Consider the following 23,121-nt stretch of genomic DNA (forward strand, 5'->3'; position numbering starts at 1 on the left):
CTGTCCCTGAGGCTGGTGATGTGATCACCACCAGTTCCTCCAGCTCGGGGAACACTGATAGAAAGCATCCCAGAGGAGAAAGAAATGATAGATGAGTCACAGAGAGGGGACAATGACCAAAAAAAAGGCAGGAACAGGCCACAGATGGAGTAGCTTAGGCAGGGAGGACATGGAAGGGAGCCATCTGCAAAAGAATAGGACTGGCTCTTTTTGGGGGAATGAAAGTTACAGATCTAGAAAGCTGAAGGTTGTTACCATTATATTGGGACCAGTTTGATTCGCAGGCAGCCTTCTTGGCTTATTCAGACTTATCCTAAGCCTGGAACCCTGTGGAGAACTGGCTACTCATTTCACCCAGGATGGGGAGGGCCCACGCCCCACAAGGAGATCGAAGGAGAATTATTGAATGACAACATTGGAGTCATCTGTTAGGGAGTGATTTTCCTCTTTTTGTCCTGGGCTTTGGTACAATTCCAGTTGAGTGACAGTCAAGAGAAGGCTGCAGTGCCCTGACTGGGCAAATTCTAGGTCCCGTTTTGGGAGGCACCACTAGCCTGTGAAACCACATGGGAAGAGGAAATGCCCTTAAAGAAGGTTTGCTCAGAGAGTCCTCGCATATCACCTCTCCAGAGTTGGCAGAGGAGAGGAGAAGGGCACAGGAGAACCTCTTCAGAGAACCTCTTCAAAGCACTTTAGCCCTAATTCCCCTTCTTGAGTCTCTCGTGGCCACTGATGTCCAAGAATGGGTCCTCAGTCATGCTGAGATAGGTGCCAAATGCCTCTCGGAGCCCCGCACTAATGGGACTGGTGTCATCTGAGGAGGACACCTCTGAGAACAAGAGAGAGCTGTGTGGAGGGAGGAGAAAACAAGATCAGGGATCGTGGATGTCTTCCATCTGCTTAAGGCTTAGAAACCTGCCACAGCTCCCCATTGCCCAAATGTCTCTTTCATTTAAGGCCTTCCATCCTCTAGTCTTCCCTTTATGTATCCAGTCTGATCCCTGGTCCCACAACATGCTCCTGGGCTGTCCAGTCAACAAGCATATATTAAATGCCTACTATGTGCCATACACCATGCAATGTCTCATCACTTCTCTGAATGAGATTCCTATTACTGGGCCTCTACTTGTGCTATCTCAGATTTGGAATGTCTTCTTGCTTCTCTACCTATTCCACTTCTGTATTTCCCTTAAGCCACAGCTAAATCCCACCTCCAACAAGTCTTTCCTAACTATTCTAGCAGCTCATAGTTTTTTAGTATTTTTTTATCCTCTCACATTGTTTCCTCCTTGTAAGCTCAGTTTCCTCATCTAGATTGTGAACTTCCCAAGGGTTCAGCACTTCTCCACCCTCAGAGATAGCCTGGCAGTCAGGAGTGCCTCTTACCTGTCTACTTCTTTCCAGTTGAGAGCTGGTCTCTGGACAGACACTGGTGGTGGGATGTTCTTTGAAGGAAGCAGGCTCACTTGATGAAAGGCACAGGGCTCCTTTAGCAGGGAGCAGAGATCATCCGCCATTTCTGTGGAAGAGCTATCCTATGTCACTCACCTAGATCCTGCCTCCCCACCCAGCTTAGCCACCACCCTTTCCCTACCCCAAGAGGAAGCCCGACCAGCTAGGCCTACCTGCATCATTTTCAAGGCCCCAAGACAAGGAATCTGAGTCATCGTAATATTAGTGTTTTGGTTTTGGTGTTTTTGGAGCAGGGAAGGCAAGGCAGTTGGGGTTAAGTGACTTAGGCCTGAGGTCTCACAACTGGTAAGTGTGAAGTGTCTGAGGCTGGATTTGAACTCAGGTCCTCCTGACTCCAGGACTGGTACACCTAGCTGCCCCATAGTATTAGTGTTGTAGTATTAGTGCCTGCAGTCAGATCTAGGTTGCAATCCTGGCTCTGCCACTGACTTCACTGTATGACATTTGAGGGATATTTTGATTTTAAGGGTTCCTTATAGGTCTGACAGTCTAAAACTAATGGTTATCACTCACTATATATGTTAGACATAATAAGGTAACTTGAGGTTGTAAGGAATACCCCTACCCCCATGATGATGACCTCTACTCCTACCCCCATACAACAAACGCATTGAGGGCAGTGCCAAGACAGATCTTGCCCTGAAATGTATGACTGCTCTGGAGAAAGGTCTGCTAAACCAATGCCATGGGAAATAAATCTTGCCAGCTGGAAGCTTAGAGTGACGGCATATGAATTAGAAGGGCCCTTACAGGTCCTCTAGTCAAATTCTTTCATCCTACAGAGGAGTAAACAGGCCCAAAAAGAAAAAAATTGCCCAAGGTCAATTAAGATAATAAGAATAAACACTTTGCATCTATATAGCACTTTCAGGTTTGCAAAGCATTTTATGTATGTTATTTCATTTGTTCTTGAACTCTGTGATATAAGTAAGGAAAATAAGCTACTAAGTGTCTAAGGCAGAATTTGAACTCAGATCTTCCTTAGCTCTAGGTGCCATTTACTGTCAAACCCAGGATTAAAATCAAAGGTATCTGGAATCCTATGTCTCGGTCTCTGTTCTGCATTCTGTGCTTCTTAACATATTTTCCTGGGTTATAGGGTATGGAAAGGGAAGGAGACTGCCTGCATCTGGTTGGAATGGTGTCTGAAGTCTTTACTTCCCTCATTTCCGTGTCCAAGGACCAGCCAGTTGGCCTTTCCAAACATTGGCTACAACCCCATACCTGTGTAATGGTCCACCAGGGCTTGGAGGGACGGGAAGGTGAAACGGGGAGAAATGTACAACCATCCATTTTCCAGGCGATGAATCCTATAGTGTCTTACTACATCCCGAGAGGACGGGCGGCTCAGCCTCACCGACAGGGAGTAAGCACCTATAGAGGAGGTAAGGTGGAGGAAACCCCTGAGGTCTTCGGGAGTGAAGCTGAGGCTCACACCCTTCAGCTAAAAAAATGCCTCCAATCCCTGATGGAGCAGGGACTATTGACTTTGGGTAGATACAAGGTCATGAGACAGAACAGGGAAGGAACCATAGCTTGGTCCCTAACTCAACTGAAAACCATGAAGAATTGGTCGTAATTATGGGAAAAAGAATAGGTTGGGTTAGAAATGTTGTCAATCGTCAACTAGCATTTATTAAGCACCAGCTATGTGCCAGGAATTGCGCTAAGCTCTGGACATATAAAGAAAGGCAAAACCAATAAACCCTACTGACTAATTTTTTGTGTGTGTGAAGCAAATTTTTGAAGAAAACTGTATTTTTGAGGAAAGTTATTGAATGTCCCCACCAAGGTTTGGATAGTTGGGAGAAGGGACACCTGTTCCCCAATGATGAGTCACATCCCTAAGGACCCCCATGTCTCCAGGACTCTTCTGTGCCTGGAGTTCCCTTCCCAGCTAGACCCACACAAGCAAGTACTGACTGCTGGGTTAACATGAGGATGTTTCTTTAGGACAGGAAAGAAGACGATTCAGTCCAAATTCTCTTTGTCAATTTTGTTACCTGAGGGGCTATGTGTGGTAGTAGAAAATTACCCTGGACTGGAAGACAGAAAACCTGCTTTCTATCCCCAACTGTCATGAACGTTGCTTGGCAAAGTTGTTGAGTTTCTCTTTCCTCCTTTGTAAAATGAAGGGCGTTAGATTTGATTCTCTAAAATCTCATCTGGTCTTGAAAATCTACATTTTATGAGAGACTTCTAGAGATGGACTCCCCAGGTGGACTAGAAAGAGGAATACAAAATCCTAAAGTTTAATACCAGTCACCATTTTATAGATGGGGAAACTGAGGACATGCTCTAAGATTTTCCTGCTTTTCCCAGCCTAAATCTGGGCTGACCACTCAGTATGCCCAGTAAGTACTAGGTGGTTGAAAACTTTCTCATTGGTTACTTACCAAAACTTCATTCTCCTCCCCCAAAAAGAGTTTTATTCATGCCCTTTGTTTTTATTTGGTAGCCTCTTTCTGACATACCTTCCCCAACCAGTGAACCTACCCTTGTGAGAAAGAAAACCATGAAAAAAAATGAAAAAAGAAAATGACAAAAAAAATAAACCCAAAATACAGTAACCTCTTCTGACAGGATATGCACCCAGAGTCCACCACTTCTCTATCAAAGCGGGAGTTACAGTTACCATTCTGAGTTATTCCTGAGCCAACATTGGTCATTATAACTATATCACCTCTTCATTTTCAGAATCTCCTCTTTAGTTTTCACTCTTTTCATTTAACACTGTGTGGCTTCGCAAAGTTTTGGGCAAAAGACTTTGTCCTCAATTTTAGGGAAAATTTTGATTTTACTCATCCTGGTTTACCCTGCTTAAATTTTAGAGTTGTTAGGGACAATTTGATTCAGCAAATACTTCTTAATGATCAGTGATTGAAGTGAATTGGCACCTTTCAATTTCTGAAAAGTTTTTTTTAGCAGTGAGTGATCAAATGGCCCCTAATAACTTGTGGTTGGAAAAGAGCTATAGTTCATTTCTAAAAGCATGCACCTGCAGGAAGATAGACACACCAATTATACTGTGTATTTAATCTGTAAAAGGGATTATGATTAATCGATATGATATGTGTAGTGAATATACTAATAATTTAGACTTCTAAGAGTTGCCTTTTCTGGCTTCTGAGTCAGAAGCTTACAACGCAGCTTGAAATGATCAATCAAACCCTTGACAACGCTCTTACAATCAATATATTCCTGTGCCTATGTACATAAGTGAAGTGAATGAAAGATTGTAGAACCAGTTTGGGGCCCTAAGTAATGACCCCCCCAAAGATTTGAAACAATATTGTTCCTCACAGGATTCCAGAACACCTGTATTGTCTTGCACTCATGGACTTGTCATGGGAAATTACTCAGGCCCTGGAAATGATTGTTCATGATCCACTCTCCGCCTTTTCCCACCTGTGATTTCTGTATAAAACCCGTGCCTTTACTCCAGCATGTAGAGCATTCCTCACTCTGAAAGTAATTAATAAAACTGCTACTTGTTTCCTGGCACTCTTGACTCTGGCCTCCTTTGTGTGGCTCTGGGTATTCACAGGTTCTCATTGGTTACTTACCAAAACTTCATTCCCCTCCCCCAAAAAGAGTATTATTTATGCACTTTGTTTTTTCGATAGTAGCCTCTTTCTGATATACCCTCCCCATCGAGTGAACCTACCCTTGTAAGAAAGAAAACCATCGAAAAAATGAAAAAAGAAAATGACAAAGAAAAATAAACCCAAAACACAGTGACTGTGTACTGTCCAGACTACATTTAAAATTCTGTTAGCAAACTCTTAAGATCTTACTGCTGAGCATTTACTCCAAGAAGGTTAAAGACCAAAAAAAAAAAAAAGCATTTATAGCTGCACCTTTTGTGATGGTAAAACAAAGTTCGGAGACAAAGTGGGTGCCCATAAATTGGGAAATGACTAAACAGATTGTGATTACTGATGTAGTTATTTTTGCCATAAATAAGGAGGAATATGAAGAATCCAGAGAAATACGAGAAGATTTAAACAGAAACAGGAAAACCGAACACACAATCAATACGTAAGCCATGTAAATGAAAAGAACACTAAAATGAAGCTAAAACTAATCTTAATCTCTGAGGAAAGATGAAGAATGCACCTCCCTCATCTTCTAGGAGAGGCAGCCAGAGGTGTCCTGGTAACTAATAACTGGTTCTCCAGGAAAAAAAAAGGTTGCATAACACATTTTTCAGTTTAAAATACATCACATTTTCTCCATCACTTGCTTATGTGTAGACAAAAAAAAAAAATCAAGTCATGATTTGTACCTGGTCTATTTCCGAGGTGTAAATGCTCTTACTGATAATTTAAAAATCATCTAAAGTCAATCAGTACCAGCTGGCTCTGGGCCATCCCTGGAGATGGAGGACTTTGGGTACAGAATGTTGCATAATGTTGTCAAATGAGACTGTTGTATCAAGTGGATTTTGCTTAATTGTTTTTCTTGGTTAGAGGGAATGGCTCAGTGGGTTTGGGGAAGGGGAAAGGTATTTCTGTCGTTGCTGTTTAGTCGTTTTCAGTTGTGTCTGACTCTTAGTGACCTCGATTGGGGTTTTCTTGGCAAAGACGATGGAGTGCTTTGCCTTTTCTTTTTCCAGCTCATTTTGCAGATGAGGAAACTGAGGCAAACAGGGTTAAAGTGACTTGCCTAGGGTTGAACAGCTAGGAAGTGTCTGAAGCTAGATTTGAACGCAAATCTAGAAGGCACATCTTCCTGAATCCAGGCCTGGTGCTCTCTCCACTGAGCCACCTTGCTGCCGCCATTATACTTTTAGACAGTTCTAGTTGTTAAGAAGATTTTCTTGACATGGAACCTGAATTTTCCTTGTACAATGGGGCTAAACAGAGCCAGCCTAATCCCTCTTCCACATGATGTCCCTTGTCCCCCCCTTTTTCCCCAGTCTTCTGCACATTAAACAGGTCCCATTCTTTTAACTATCCCTTACATGGCAGAAACATGAGACTTTTCCTCATTCTGGTTGCCCCTCCTCTGAATATTTTCCAACTTATCAATGATCTTCCTAAGTCCTGGTGCCTAGAATTGAATAAAAGACCCCTTTGTGGTACAATGGAAAGAACACTGACTTTGAAGTCAAGGAATCCTGGTTCAAATACTACCTCTTAGCCTTACTGCCTGTGTGAACGCAGGGCAAGTCATTTGTCCTTTATAAGCCTCATGATTCATCTGTAAAATGAGAAGGGGTTGAACTAGGTAGCCTCTAAGATCCATTTTGGCTCTGAGTCTATGAACAGATGTGGTCTAACCAGGAAATGATACAGTAGGTCTACCACTTCCTTATTCCTGAAAGTGATGCCTCTCAAATTCTCATTAACTTTGTCAGTTACCATTGCTTCTGTGAGGCCCAAATCAAATCCTGCCTGCTCCATGAAACCTTTCCTGAGGACTCCAGCCCTAAGCAATCACTCTCCCTTTATATTCCTGTAGCATTTAGGCTGAGTAGAGCCTGGTATGTTTTAAAAAAAGAATTTGTATTAATATCTTCCATCTCAAAGTCATCTACATTTCCCAATATGTTCCTCCCTTCAGCTCCCTCCAAGAGAACTATCCCTATAACAAAAAATAAAACAAGAAAGGGGGGGCATACTTTAGCAAAACTAACCCATACAACTACGAAGTGCTTACATACCCACAGTCCTCAAGCCCTCTGCAAAGAAGACAGAAAGAGATGCTTTCTCAAGTTGGGTTTTTTTTTCTGTTTTTTTGTTTTTTGTTTTTTTTTTTTGTGGCGGGGAACGGGACGGTGTAAACATTTGGTTTTGATTGTTTAGTTGTGGCTGTTTTTCTCTCCTCTTGCATTGTTGTGCTCAGCACATATATTGTTTTCCTGGCTCTGCTTACTCCACTCTGCATTTACCCATCCAAGTTTTCCCAGGTCCACTATGGTTTCATGTTTCTTTCCTGTCTCCAACTAACCTGTGAGAGCAGGGATTTTATCCAGCATTCTTCTAGCCCCCAGGACCTTATAGTAGTTGGGGCTAAATCTCATTGTTGATGCCAACACTGATGATGCAAAGGGCTGGCTCTAAACTTTGAGGTGGTCAGGGAAAGGTGACTATGGCACAGCTTTTGGAAACTGTCCCTGAGGTGTCAAGAGACCAAGTCAAGGGCTGGGGACATGCTTCTGATGTTCTAACAAAGTCAAGCCTACCTCCTATTCTCATTCACTGTTTATCTACCCCAGGGTTCTGAACTCTGGAAATGAGAGGGAGAGGAGAAAGGGAGTGAGGGGGAGAGAGGGGGGAAGAGAGAAAGAGGAGGAAGGAGAAGAAGAGGTAAGGGAGGAGGGGGAGAGAGACAGAGAGATAGAGACAGAGAAAGACAGAGAAAGAGAGGTGTCCGAGGGAGTAAGGGTATTTTTGTATATGTGGAGTGGCCAAGGGTATGTGTATGTAAGTGTCCAAGCTGTGGAAAAGCGCTCTCAGTACTTTCTCCCCTTCCAGGGGCACCTTGTCTGCTTGGGGACCATCTGTGGGCCCTTATCTCGCTTCAGTGGCACCTGGGATCTCAGCTAGAGGAGCCCTGTGGTTTCCTGTTTGTATACTGATTGGTCTCCTGGCACATGCACTTACTTACTTCTCTCCCCTGCTCCACCCCCACTCCCCAGCTGCACAGTCCCATCTCCTCCAGGGCCCCTGACCTGGCAGGAAAGTTGTTGCTGTTGATTTCCAAACACAAAGCTCCTGCTCCTATCACTCAACTGTAAAACAGCAGGTTAAAAAAAGATAAGGAGTTGAAGCAGAAAATAAGTCAATTCATCAAAATAGGACGGGCTTCAAAGCAAGGATGTAGTCTAAAGGCAAGTGCCCCAACCCCCAAATAGAAAAATACAAATAAAAGCTAGCATTTTCACGCTGCTTACTATGTGCTGGGCACTTGACAGATATTGTCTTATTTGATCCTCACAACGAACTTGGGAAGTCATCTCGTTTTTATAGTTGGGGAAACTGAACCAGACAGACGTAACTTGCCCAAGGTCACACAGCTGATAAATGTCTGAGGTTGGATTTGAACTCGTGTCTCCCTGACTCCAGGCTCAGTGTGCCATCTGGCTCTTTCAGTTATCTGCCCGGTCCTCTCCTGGTACTTCAAATTCTAGTAGACAATCATTCCTTTAGGGCTTGAAGTCTTTAGGGTCAACAGTTCTCCATTAGAATACAAATAATCCAGGAAACTAGGGAAAAATGTAAAATCTAGGGCAGGGGTGCAGGATCTTTGGCCTCCAGGCCACATGTGGCCCTCTAGGTCCTCAAGTGTGGCCCTTTGACTGAATCCAAACTTTACAGAACAATTAGGGGAGGCTGCGGGTTCCCCACCCGTGGTCGAGGGGCAAAGGCAAAAGTCTTGTACTTAGGTTTAAAAAATCAAATAAGTATAGGTTTAGGGTATCCTGTTGAAAAGGCCCTGGGGGTTTTAGCCAACCAAAAGCTCAGTATAAATCAATGAAGCGATACAGCAGCTAAAAAATACAACGATTTGGGGGGGGGGGGGGGGCTGGATCTATGATTTCATCAGTTTAGAGAACTTTGCAGGCAGAAGCTGCTTCTACTACCTCTTTCTCCACCGCCATTCTCCTCCGAAGGTGGCTGCCATGGTTGATGATGATTACTGTCACTTTCATACACTGTCCTTTCTAGGTGTTCAGGACCGTCTTCTTCCTACTTCTCTGACTGCTCCTTCTCTGTCTCCTTTACTGGCTCCTCCTCCAGATTCCTGCCCTCCAGTCATAGGTGTCCCTGCGGGTTCTCTTCTCCAGCTATTCTATTTCATTGGTGATCTCACCAGATGCCATGGATTTCATTACCATCTCCATGCTGATGATTCTTAAATCTATGTTTCCTGCCCCAGCTTCTCTGCTGACATCCAATCTCATATCTCCAACTGCCTTTCAGTCATCTTAAACCGGATGTCCAGTAGACATCTTAAACTCAATCTGTGCAAAACAAAACTCATTCATTTTCTCCCAAACCTTCCCCACTTTTCCTATAACCTCAGAGGACAACATCATCCTCCCAGCCCCTCAGGTTCACATCCTAGGAGTCATCCTGGGCTCCTCATTGCCTCTCACCCTCCATATTCAAGTTGTTGCCTAGGCCTGTTGATTTTACTGTTGCTACCACCCTTTCTCATCTGCACTCCATCTTTGGCTCTAGGCATTTTCTCTGGCTGTCTCCCATGTCTAGAATGTTCTCCCTCCTCATCTCTACCTCTTGGCTTCCTTGAAGTCCCAACTAAAATCCTGTCTTCTGCTGGAAGCCTTCCCCAACCCCTCTTAACTTCAGGGCTTTCTCTCTGATAATGATTTCCCATTTATCTTGTACTTGCCTTATTTGTGCACATTTGCATGCTCATTGCTTCCTCCTTTAGATCTTGAGTCCCTGGAGGACAGGGACTGTCTTTTTGCCTCTTTTTCTATCCCCAGCACACGGTAGGTGCTTAATAAATATTCATTGACTGACAAGAGTTTTATTGACTGACTCCACCCATGCAGACAGAAACCTGTCACTTCTACAGTAGTCTTAGAAAGGTATCTGGGAGACAGAGAGGGTAAGCCATTTGCCCAGGATGCTTGGGTACCTTGAGGCCAGTTCCTAAGGCTCTAGTTCCACTGGGTGACCATTTACATCTTGGAAATTGGCAAGTGCTACAAATCATGGATTTTTGTTGTTGACTATCTTGACTTAAGAAAGTGATGGAGAAAATGTTAATAATGCTGATTAAACTTTAAAATGTGTCATGGATTTACACGTATAACCTATAACACGTTGCTTGCTGTCATGGGGAGGGGGAAGGAGAAAAATTTGGAACTCAAAATCCTTACAAAAATGAATGTTGAAAACAATCTTTACATGTAATTGGAGAAATATAAAATACTATTAAGTGCAAAAAAAAAAAAAAAAGGTGTCATGGGCACCTTCTCCACCCTCAGTCCACCTCCCAAGCTGGTTATTAAACATTTACCAACACACTCCAGGTGAGATTCCTAGGTCTTCCTGGTTCTAAGTGGAGTAGTGAGAAGAATGCTGGACCTGGAAGTAGGAAGTCCCTAGTTCAAATTCCGCCTTCAACACAAGCTGTGAGACCCTGGGGGAGTCAATAGCTACTCTGTCTGTCTCAGTTTCCTCACCTGTAAAACAGGATACTAATTATGATCATTATTGATTATTATACCATTCTGCTGCCTGGGTCGCATTAATAAAAATGAAAGGGGAAAACGGAGGAAGAGGAAAGGGCAGCGCCTCTGGCAATCTCATGGCTAGTAGGACAGCAGTGGAGCTGATGCGTCGTTAGCCTACATAAATGCTGGCCAACGGCCTGATTCATTAGGCAAAAAGCAGCATTAAGGAGTTCCTGGGTCATACCTGGAGTAGCAGGAATGAGATCTGGCCACAGGGGAGGAACAATGGAAGGGTGACTAAGGAGCTCCTGGACCAAGAAAAGGATCTGATTTGATATGATTCCTGCAGGAACCAGAAATGAGAAGTACTACACTTGAACTTTCATTCAATCAATCAGTGTTTATGAAGGCCCACTGTATGCCAGGCACCATGCTAGGCTCTGAGGATACAAGTAGAAAGAATGAAAAAATCCCTGACAAGGAGTTTACATATTTTATAGTGATAAATAAGCTTAAAATTGCGCTAAGACTTTTGGGCACCCTGTATATACACCATAAATAGAAGTGTGAATACATACACACTATGAACCAGTTTGAGAAGGCTCCCTCCCACCCCCCATCACCTGAGAAAGGCTTAAAACCTGGATTGGCCAATCAGGAGAAAGACATTTTTGGTCCATTCTAAACTGGATCTACAATTTCAATGGACACTTTGACCCTTCTCTTATCTTATTGTATTTACAATCCTATTAAGAAACTTTCCTATGGTTAACACATATGGAGACTATCATTTGGGTTGACACAGGCATTGTCATTGGCATTGCTTAAATGTGTAAAAAGGGTCTCCTTCAGCTTAACTCTGAGTTTGGAATTATTATCTGACTCCTGTGCATGCATAATTCTCTGGCTTAATGAGAATAAGTAAGCACATTATAACACATGTACAGCCTGATTCTGTTTGTTCCTTGGTCAAACCTTTGGTTAAGGAGAAAACTGATTCAGTTTGTTTCTTTGGTAAATGGTCGATAAAACATACAAAGTGGTTAACTGAGAAAGGGTTCACTGCACTGTGAATCAGGTAGATTGTGCTGGTTAGGGTGGGATACACTTTCTAGTTGCCTCAAGTTTGTTTTTGTTTTTTTTTTCTACATGGTAACATAGCCTCAACTCCCTGGTGTCACTATGATGCTGGAGTGGCCTTTGGGGAAGTTGGGGGTCATTATAGTAGGTGGATTGCATGAGTCCCTACCAAATCAGAGTTTTTGTCTGAAGATGTATCAGAAAAGGAAAGGGAGATATCCTGGTTATTTATGGGATCAGATGAGAGTCCTTAGTGATTTTGTTTTATTGGTCGGATTAAAAAAAATATGTCCTTTAGTGGATATGTTGTTAGCTTGTATGCTTGCATGGGGAATGAGGGCTCTTCATTTTTCTGTGGAAACAGACATGAGGTAAATTCTGATGTTCCCCAAAGGAAACCCTGGGGAGGACAAAAGCCAAAGAACGATTATTGAAAAATTCTCAAGACTGAACTCAGTCCATGTGAGTTCAAAGACACTTTGAATCACAGCTTACATTAAGACATGTAAGAATCTGATTGAAAACCATGACAATATAGTTACCAAAATATCCTCTTCATGTCCTGCCTTCAGTTGACAGTGATTCTTTTGGGCAGACTCAGATCTTAACTAAACCTTGCAAATAATCTCTTATCTAAGATTGCTGTTGTTCAGTCATATCTGACTCTTCCAAACCCCGTGGAAAATATCGTCCATGGCATTTTTTTGGCAAAGATACTGGAGTGGTTTACCATTTCCTTTTTCAGTGGATTAAGACAAACCAAGATTAAGCTAGTAAATGTCTGAGGCCAGATTAGAACTCAGGTTTTCCGGATTGCAGGACTGATTGTTTATCTATCCACTGAGCTGCCTCACTGCCTTTGCCTAAGATAAGGAACAGGAAATAGGAGGGCAGATTTTATTTGATAATTTATAAGGTATATGAGAGTCCAGGATATTTGAAGATTTGCAGCAGGGGATGAGGAAGAATAGGTTCCTAAATGTTTAGTGGACAGGATTACAAGTAATGCTTAAAATAGGAGAGAAAAGAAAGCAGTGGCATGTCTGTATTTTATCTCAATGAAGAATTGAGGAAATGGGAGGGTTTAGCTATAGGCAAAGTCTTTTTTAGAACAGTTCAAGAGGGGATGGTTCTGGATCTTTCTGAAAGTTTCTGGCTCACTAAAAAATCTACAATGAAATCTCAAACCCAGATTAGGCAGGACTTCAACATCATCCTCAGAACTGCTCCAAGGGGCAAGCATAAAGTTTTATCCTTGTCATCTCTTATGAGGGAGAGGGAAAGGACCAGGATAATTGAGATTTGACCTTTATAACCTCAAATCATGGTGGGTTAGATGGACTTGGGCCCTTTGGTACTAGTTTGGTGTGGGGGCAAAGGCAGCAGAAGGTCACGGGAAACCATAGGATAGGATCATCTAGTCTAGTCCACTCCCATCATTTTACAGAGGGGAAAATGAAAACAGAGGGATGAAAAGACTTAAAGTCAAACCAAGCATTAGAATCAGAGCCAGAATATACTCAAAGAGGTCACTGACAAAAAGGAAGGCTCCCTACCCAGACATCAAAATATTTATAGCAGCATTTTTTTGTTGCAGTACAGAAATGGAAGCAAAGTTGATGTCAATCAGTTGGGGAATGGCTAAACAAATCGCGGTTCGTTAACACATAATGGAATCTTACTGTGCTATAAGAAACAGTGAAAACGATGATTATGAAGAAGCATGGAAAGACTTGTGTGAATTAATACAAAGTAAAGTGAGAAGAACCAGGAGAACAACATACATAATATCTACAACAATGCAAGTCGATTAAAACCCATTGTTTCCAGACATAAAGAACAAGTTTGGCCCCAAAGAAGAGATAAGAGAAGACACATCCTTTGTTTGCCAGGGGGCTGGGGGAAGTCAGGGGGGACCGTAGGTCACAATATTCCACAGCTGTGAAATAGTGCCTATAATGTCAGATTTTTTTCCCAATGTACTGATGGATTTTGCTGATTTTTTCCCCTCCCTTTTTTTTTAAAAAAAGCTATTTTTGTAAGAGATAGCTCTTTAGGAGGGAAAAGAGAAGTAGATATGGGAAGAAATCTAGGTGATGAAGAAACAAAACATATCAACAAAAATCTATTTTTTAAAGAAAGACTTAAAAAAAAATCATAGCCTGGATTCAAATCTAGGTCCAGTTATATTATAACCATGATGGTAGGCTTCTGAGGATAAAACATTCATTTCTGAGATCTTGGAGGTGCTAAAAGTGATTTTCCTAAAGAGGTCTGACCATTTCACATGCTACCCCCAAACAAACTCCCAAACATCTTGGATCGCATATAAACACTTACCTTTCCCGCCTTATTATGTTTTAGTGCTTTCCTTTCGCCAGTCTTTGGTCTAGTCAAACCAGCCTTCTTGCTGTCTCTTAAATACAACACGCCATTTCTCTTATCTCCATACCTCTGGGCTATACTCCCTGCCTAGAATGCGTTCCCTCATCGCCTCTGCTTCCTAGAATCCTGTTTTCCTTCAAAATTGCTCCAGCCTCGTCTTCTAATCTAGCTAACTTCTAAATTTATTATTATTAATATTATTAATATAATTTATTAATATAATTAATTATTATTATTAATTATTAATTCCTGATTCCCCAAGGGCTGGTGCCTTTCCTTCCCTTCCATCTCCCTCATTTACTTTGTCTTTTTTTGGCATCTATTTTGTCTACAGTTATGAAGTGAGGTGGCATTGTCCAGCTTTTCTCATGAAGCTGGAGGCTTGAAGCAACTGAAGAGACTGAAAAGAGATTTTTCCTATTTCATGCTTCTCCAAGTCGTCCCTGCCCCTCACACAGGTTCCGAGCACCGATCTTCACCGATGAGGAGAGTTCTGTACCACTGGCCCTTTGAATCAGGGTTACACTTATTAATGTAAATGTTGTCTTTCTCCTTAAAGACAGGGACTGTTTCATTTTTGCTGGTTATATCGCTAGAACAGTACTGAGTACATAGTAGGCACTTAGTAAATGCTTATCCACTAATTGATTTCAAAGTTGCTATACTAACTGCCCTCAGTAGAACCAATGTCATGGAATTTTTTTCCTTTCTTTTTTTCTTTTCCCCTTCTTTGGTCAGATGGAGCTTCATTGAATCATCCATACCCTCTGATCCAGTTCCCTTATAGCTAAAACTATGAATCTGTATGTTTAAGTTACCAAGATTATGATTAGCATCTGTGGCCATATAGAGAGACAAGACAACTGACCTGTACAATGATTGAACCTGGAACTGTCATCTTTTTATACATTTTCTATTTATTTACCTGTGTAGGTGTTGTTCCCTCTAATTACTGTTTCCTTAAAGGCAGTGATTATTTCATTTTTTTAATATCCTCAAGGCCTAGCTTACAGCACCTGGTATATAGCAGGCGCTTCATAAATGCTCATTGGATCAAACTGAATTCTTTGTCAAACTCTGGACACTTGGAAAATGGGACACTTAAAAAAGCAATTCCTCCTTCAAAACCATAGTATAATTGAGCTACTGAAGCCCAGCCCAACCCTCTATGTACCTCTCCTGGTCTGACTCTCCCGAATCAGGAAGGAGCCTCCATGGTTACTGGGGAGAAGAAGGAGATCCTCCGCCTTCTCTCGATTCAGCCCTTCGTAGAGCCATCTAGAAAAGAAGGGGGGAAAGTCAAGACACTGGTATGCCACTCAGTGGTTGAGCCTTAGGTTGCTGGTGTATCTTGAATGGCCTTCTCTTTCCCCTTCCCCCTCCTATCCCTATCCACTTCCCTCATTGTATATCTTCCCAGGACAAGAAATTTGAACCAGGGTGTACAAAGTTAAATAGAAAGGGAGTGATGGTTAGACATAATATGTTTTGCCAAAGTCCAGACTCTTGGATTTGACAAATTCTCTCCTTCCACCCCCACCTTGAAGTTTAAAAAGACAAAAGTGTAATACAGTTGGAAGGAAGGTCAAATTTACTCAGCAGGGGAACACAAATACACCTGAGAAATGTTTAGGTAAATTGATGGATGATAGACCCACAACAAGGGAGGTAGGGAGTTTGGGAATACCTTTGTGGTCAGTAGTCATGCCTTGTTGAAACCCTCCCTGGTGTCCTTGTGGGAGATATAATCCTAGACTGGTGGAATTATGGGGCTGGCCCAGCCCTGGAACCAGTTCATTTGCTCTAGATTTGGGCCCTGGCATTGACATTGAGTAGCTGCATGCCTCCAGGCTTCCTTTTTTCAGATTTGTAAAATAGGAGTTTGAACTAAGGTCCCTTTTAACTCTGACATTCTATGGTTCCATGAGTCTTCTGAGAATTATAGTCTTTGGGGAACAATGCCTAAATTAACTTTAAAGTGGGTTATGGCATCACCTGTGCTCCTTAGGCCATAAACTCTTAAAGGCAATGGCTTTCAGCTTAGAAGGGGCCTGTTATTATTGCCCAAAAGGCTGCATAGAACCAAGCATACCCTTTGACCAAGCAATACCACTACTAGATCTGTATCCCAAAATAGACAAAAAACAAAAAGGAAAAGGATATGTATAAATATATATGTATGTGTGTGTGTTTGTATGTGTATATACTTACAACAGCTCTTTTCTAGGGGCAAAGAATTAGAAATTGAGGGGATGGCCATCAATTGGGGAATGTCTGAACAAGATATGGTATGACATGATGATGGAATACTGTTATACTATAAGAAATGATGAGCAGGATGCTCTCAGAAAAACCTGGAAAAACTTGCACGGGCTGATGCCAAGTGAAATGTACTGGGTACAAACTAACAGCAATAGCGTAAGATGATCAGTTGTGAACTACTTAGCTATTTTCAGCCATACAACAGTCCAAGAGAACTCTGAGAAGTTTATGATGAAAAATGCTGTCCATCTTCACAGAAAGAACTGATGGTATCTGAATACGGATTGAAGCATACTATTTTTTTAAACTTTCTTTATTTTTCTTGAGTTTTTTGGTCTGTATTTTCTTTCACAACATGACTATTACCGATATATTTTGCATGACTGTACATGTATAACCTACAAAACACTGCTTGACTTCTCAATGGGGGTGGGGAGGGAGGAAGGTAGAGAATTTGGAACTCAAAGTTTTAAAATTGAATGTTAAAAATTGTTTTTAACACTTAACTGAGGAAATTTAAAAATATTAAAAAAGATTAAAAAAGAAATAGCAGGTTAAGTTCACATGACTACCAAAAACTGTAATCTTTTGCTAGAGTTTGCTGAAAATACACTTTTCTACATACAATTCTTTATAACAAAACATTAATTCTGAAAATAGGCACTTTTGCTAACACAGTAACTATGAAATAACCCATAAAGTACAGTACACAAAATAAAATTGGTAATATGCAAAACATTTTTTCTTGCTAGTAATTCCCTAGAATTCTGTAACCTTTTGTGCTAACATCTCAATTAAAAAAAAAAACAAACCCAAAACGTTGATTTCAGACAATATTCTCTTTTTATAACTTGTGAAATCTATAGTACGACAGATACCCTCCTCCTTTTTGCAGATATAATGGTCAGTTTGTTAGCATCAAACTTGTGGCTGACAGTGGCTATAGATGTCCTGACATAAAGTATTCTATTTTGTCACTAGACCAAATCATTGACTTTGCATGATTGACCTCAGAGCCCAAAGGACTTGCACTACACTTTGTGGGCATAATTGCAACATAAAACTTGTTTTAAAAGGCAGGCAATAAAAATATGCAGCAAATGCACAGGGAGCTCACAAGGGTAGGGTGAACAAGACCAGGAAAACACCTTCTTGGTGTTGTTTGTCTTTCATTCTTGAAGAGGAATTTGACATCAGGAAGGTGATGCCATGACATGCAAGTGAATTGGATTTAAGTGAGGCAGCGCTGTGCAAAGTCACCAGCCTCACTTTCTCTTCCAGTGCCATCTGGGTTCAGTGGCCTGATATAGATCAGGATGACTGGAGACAGTTCCCTAAAACACCTAATAGGATACTAGCAGCTCTACAAACTTGCACACATTGCATCTCATTCTTTTCTCTACCTCAAGTAGTCGTGATTGTGCAGTGGTTGCCAGTGGGAAAGTGAAAATGAGGTTACTAATAAAATCACTTGAATTCCTGAGGTTGGGAAAGTTGAGGATTAACTTTAGATTCTGAGAGAAATATCCATTCATACACCCACAGGACCCAAAGGACCCCATCTAGAAGCTTTTGCCATGCTGGAAAAAATATTCCACTGTGCTCCTAATAATATTCTGTGTCTGTTTTCTGAGGACAGTTTAGCTGAGGATGGGGAGGTTCATCACCAGCAGGAAAGACACTTGGTGATAGTTAGTTGGCTTCATGGATAGAACATTGGGTTAAAGTTGGGACTGCTTGGAGTTCAAGTCCTTCCTCACACACTTACTAACTGTGTGACTTTGGGAAAGTCACTAAAGCTCTGTTTGCCTCAGATTCCCCATCTGTAAAACAGAAACAATATAGCACCTACCTCCCAGGGTTGTTGTGAAGATCAGATGAGGTAATAATCGTAAAGTGCTCAGCACAGTGTCTGGCACAAAGTAAATACTGTATGAATATTAGCTAATATTTGTTGTTGTTATTATATGTGACTTTGGGCAAGTCACTAACCCTCTCTCAGTCTCAGTTTCCTCATTTGTAAAATAAAGAGATTGGACTCAATGACCTCTAAGTTACTTTTCAGCTCAGACTCTATGATCATCTGAATTCTCTGACTATGGCAACCCATGAAGTAAAGAAAAACACTTCATCCCCTAATACTTTTGTCCTGACAGTGGCAGAATGTTAGAAAAAGGACCAATCAGTAGGTGTTAATGATCACATAGTTTTTAGATGTCTGAAAATATTAATTTTGCTAGGGTTGGAAGCTCAATTCCATGTGGACAGTCTCGGGCGGGTAAAGGTGGGAACTTCTAAATCTTAGAGTTCTCACGAGACCCCCCAGGAAACGACTGGGAATCAAGGTGAACCGAGCTATCTCGTGTATTTCCGCCTCTTCCCGTGAGAAACGTGATGGGAGAGAGCTCTCCCCGCCCTTGAGATTGTCCCGGATCTGGGCACACTATTGTTATCTAACAGCACGGTATTCAGATGCAAACTATGCTGCTGGAGAGTTTAAGTAGGATCAGGAAAGCCTGAAAGTTCTCTGGGGTGGAGGGGCGCGGAGCGGACAGGACAACAAGGCTCTGCTTTTCCTCTCTCTTCTCTCCCCTCCCCCTCTCTCCCCGCTTATACTTCTACTTCCAATCTCTTATTGTAAGATCTTTGCCTCCTTGGGAGATTCTTCGCTCCCTCCTAAGGAAGAATTCCCCTGCACTTGTAACTAGACCCTGAAATAAAGCTCAACCCTTGTTCGACTCTGGAACGTCCTTTCTCTCATATGAGCATCCGGTTTGGCCAACCAAAGACCTCCGATAGAGGTAAGGGAAGACTTGGGTAGCCCTCAGGCCTCTAGGCCTGGCAAATTTAACCTTTGGTACTCTAAAGGGGACATCCTTATCTAATGACCATTGAGTTGACATGGTATTGGAGGAGTTGAATCACGTTAGTACTGATATTCTTAATATAGGAAACCCCAAGAAATGAGGAAGTTGCAGCTAAATCCAATGCAGAGGTTTTCTCTGGGGAGGCAGAGTTGGTTACATTGGAAGTCTAAAGGTAACTTAACAGCCACCTCACCCTCCACTGCTCATGAGGAGCATACGAAAAAACATCACCACAAAATAATTGTAGTTTCGGTCACCAATGTCTGTTGCAGAGGATAAGGAGGTAGAGAAATTCAATGATGATGAACTTGAAAAGACCTTCCAAATGAAATTAATATATCCTGTAAAATTCAATGCCTTCAGTGCAGAAATCCATATGGGAGGACAGTGAAAAATAAGTTGAGAAATATGACTCAGGACCAGGAAACAGAAGAGGATTAGGATTGTACCAACACAGAAAGAAGCTTTTATACCTGTATATAATAAATACTTTCTTCAAAAAGAGAGCTGGAGGGCATTGGATGTAGCAAATATCTAACACCATCTTTGGAAATGATATTAATTATATGGCATCATGGATTTAGAGCCTAACATTGTCTTGCCTAAGTTTAATAGAATCATCTTTTAGCAACTAGATACCAATGTGGAGTCATTTCTAAATCAGCCGTCTTTGGATATTTCTGATTTCTTAGATCAGAGAGCAAAATCAGTACCAAGTTAGAAGAAAAATTAAAGATGAGATGATATGGTGTTCAATTAAAGCAGATACTACTTGACCTGTTCAAAGTAGCTATTAATGCAAAAAAAATAGAAAATGGATCAAAGGACACACATTGACAGATTATCGCCATTTCCTAATTCAGAATAATTGTGAAGTAGTTGCTACCTTGAGGAAACCAAACAATCCTAGAAATAACCTTAGTCAGCAAATACTCGATCACTTTGGCAACAGAGAAGGCAAGGTGAAGGACCACACCAGTTTGGAACAGTAATGTATTTACAAAATGTTAAGGAGGAAAATGTAGTGTAGTGGAAAGAGCACTGGATTTGAGGTCCAAAGACCTGGGTTCAAATTTTCATTCTACTACTTATTACCCATGTAATCTTGGGTAAATTACTTAACATCTTTGGGCATGGAAAGTCAAAGGTCACAGGTGAGTCAGAATTAGGGAGCTGGGTGACTAGAACCCACTGCAGAAATAAAGAAGTCTGGAGAAGGGATGGGTTGATCACAAGTAATGATAATAATAAATATTAATGTTGTGAATAACTGGCATTTACTTTATCCTTTCAGGTTTTCAATGGGCTTTATGAAGAGTATGTTATTTGATCCTTACAACCACCCTGTGAAGTAGTTACTACAGACATTGTTATCCTCATTTGACAGATAAGGAAACAGATTCAGAGAAGTTAAGCAGCTTGCCCAGTGTCACACAACTAGTCATGTCAATGGTGAGATTTAAAACCCACATCTAGCAATCTTTCCACTATATCCCACAGTCACATTTAGGTTTAGAAGAGGAAGAAAGATAATGTATTCCATTTTGGACAAACTGAATTTGACATGCCCCTAATGACCCTTGGAAACAGGAAGACCTGAGTTCAAATCTCACCTCTGACACATACACTGGCTGTGTGACCCTGGGCAAAACACTTAACCCCTCAGTGCTCTAGGCAGCTATCTAAGACTATGAGTTGCATTGGTAGAAGTAGTTCCTTCATTTATGAGGGCATGACAGTGAGATCACAGGTCCAATTCTTATCCCCATCCCTACCGGGCATCCAGGTGGAGGTATCCATCAAGCAACCAGACATGTAGGACCAAATGTTAGGAGAAAGAAGACTGGCTTTACAGATGTGCAAGTCATCTTCATGGAGTTAACAAGAGAATCCCTGAGAATGTATGGGGACTCCAAGGGAAGGATGCAGAGGTAAAAAAGAGATGCCAGCCATTGTGGTGGGGGGGGGGGGGGGAGGCGGGGTAGAAGATGGGTAAAGACCTAGCAAAGGAGGCTGAGAAAGTCATATAGAAGAGGAAAAACAGGAGAGAGCAGTATCACAATATCCAAGAAAGGAATGAATGAATATTTAGGAGGAGGAGATGGTTAACAGTGTCACATACTGTGTAGACATCGAGGAAGTTAAGTCTTCAAATTTATCGGTAAAAAGATCACTGGTGATTTTTTAGAGAATGGTTACAGGAGACGAGATTGCAGAAGATTAAGGACTTAGCGATGAGGAAGTAAAGAGAGAGCTTGTAGGTTAACTATTTCTAAGGACTAGGGACATATGATGAAAGCTAAAGGGGATGGCAGGTTCAAGTGAAAGTTTTTAAGGGTGAGTGTGGAAGCCATTAGAAAAGTAGAGAATTAGAAAGGTGAGAATGAATGACAAGTCCCTAGAGAAGATGGAAGGGGATGAGATCCAAGACATGAGTAGAGAGGAGACAGGACTGGGCTTTCTGTTTGTGGTCTGATACCGTAGCTGAATCTTTTTCCTTTCTCATTTGTCAAATGGGCATGATAATATGTGTAATACCTGCTCCATAGGGTTGTTCTGTGGAAATGACTTTGTAAACTTTAAACCTCTATTATCATCATTGGAAGCCTCCTTAAGGGAAAGACCTTTAAGTCCTCCCCAAAGAACTATAGAAAGCCACACCTGGCAGGGACATTAGAACACAGAATTTCAAAGCTGGAAATACTTTAAAGACCATCTAATCCAGATCTTTCTTACACAGAAAATGGCACCCCAGAGAGCAGGAGGCACTTGTCCAGGGTCCCAGAATGCTTTGGTGGTAGAGCTACAGTTTGATCCCAAGTCATCTTCTCCCAGGAAAGTGTGTATTACTTCTGGAACAGTGGATTTTCTTAGAAATGGAGGGAAACTTACCCATGAGAGATTTTGGCCACATGGCTGCTGGGAATACTGAACTCCTTCTTGGTGGCTTCAGACATAACTCTCCACCATTCTCCATTGCTGCAATCCAGAGAAGTTCATCAAGCTCCCTTCTCCAAATTGGGGGCAATTGTAAACCCAGGGGCTGCTAAAGCAGTTGATGACCCTCTGAAACTACCTCTTCTTTCCACTAGTTTTTTCCTCCAGAGTTCAGGAGACTTCACTACATCACATTTTTCCTGTCTGCATTTGTATACCAATCTCTTGTTTCTTTCAATTAGCATGTAAGTTTCTTGAGGTCAGGAACTTGTTCCCTGTTTCGTCCTTGTATCCTATTGTGCCTGACACGATGCCTGGCATATAGGAGGCACTTAATAAATGCTTACTGATTGATGAAGATGGATCCCTATCCCTAGACTTATAGGATCATAGTGTCCTAGGGGCCTTTTCCCTCTCCTTCCATAGAGCTTTTCTTAGAACCAGGAATGGAGACTAGGCCTGGTCCACGGAGCAGCAGGAGAGGCCCCATTACTATAGAAGGTCATGACTTGGGCATGGTGGCACACATTGAAATCCAGGCTACTGGGAGGCTAAGGCTTGGTGACTTGCTTTATCTCCAGAGCTCTGAGCTACAGTGTACTAAAGCAATTAAACTGGGTACCAATGTGGGGATCTCCCCAGCAGCAAGAGACTTCAGGCTGCCAAGAGAGGGGTGAATTGGCTCAGGTTGGAAAAGGAGTAGATGATCAGCAGTAGGATGACCTGTAGTACAGTGCCCAGGGCTTATCATAGTGCGTGGAACATAGTAGGAGCTTCATAAATGCTAACTGATTCAATGTGAGTAGCCAATGCTCTTTCAGTCTGGGCAAGATTTGGAAACTGAGTCTTGAAAAAACAAACAAAAAACAAGCAAAACTAAGGGGACCATATATCTAGAGCTGAGGCCATTGAGTCCTAACTCTTTATTTTACAAATGAGGAAACTGAGGCCTAGAGAAGT

The 23,121-nt window shown here is 41.8% G+C and overlaps 1 protein-coding gene across 2 annotated transcripts in view; it reads right to left on the reverse strand.

The window, feature by feature from the left end:
* Positions 1-428: 428 nt before the first annotated feature.
* SLA2 (Src like adaptor 2) overlaps positions 429-23,121 on the reverse strand; it is a 41,240-nt gene continuing 18,547 nt past the window's right edge. Inside the window, exons 4-8 of one of the 2 annotated variants that reach the window (XM_072631424.1) lie at positions 22,117-22,203; positions 15,270-15,373; positions 2,698-2,847; positions 1,387-1,519; positions 429-846 (exon numbers count right to left, since the gene is read on the reverse strand). In XM_072631424.1, the coding sequence (XP_072487525.1) occupies positions 699-846; positions 1,387-1,519; positions 2,698-2,847; positions 15,270-15,373; positions 22,117-22,203 (622 nt within the window). In that variant the 3' untranslated portion in view covers positions 429-698. The remainder of the gene's footprint in view (positions 847-1,386; positions 1,520-2,697; positions 2,848-15,269; positions 15,374-22,116; positions 22,204-23,121) is intronic. The other variant, XM_072631425.1, reaches the window with a different exon arrangement.

Source organism: Notamacropus eugenii, chromosome 1 (genome assembly GCF_028372415.1).
Source record: "Notamacropus eugenii isolate mMacEug1 chromosome 1, mMacEug1.pri_v2, whole genome shotgun sequence".
Classification (NCBI taxonomy): domain Eukaryota; kingdom Metazoa; phylum Chordata; class Mammalia; order Diprotodontia; family Macropodidae; genus Notamacropus; species Notamacropus eugenii.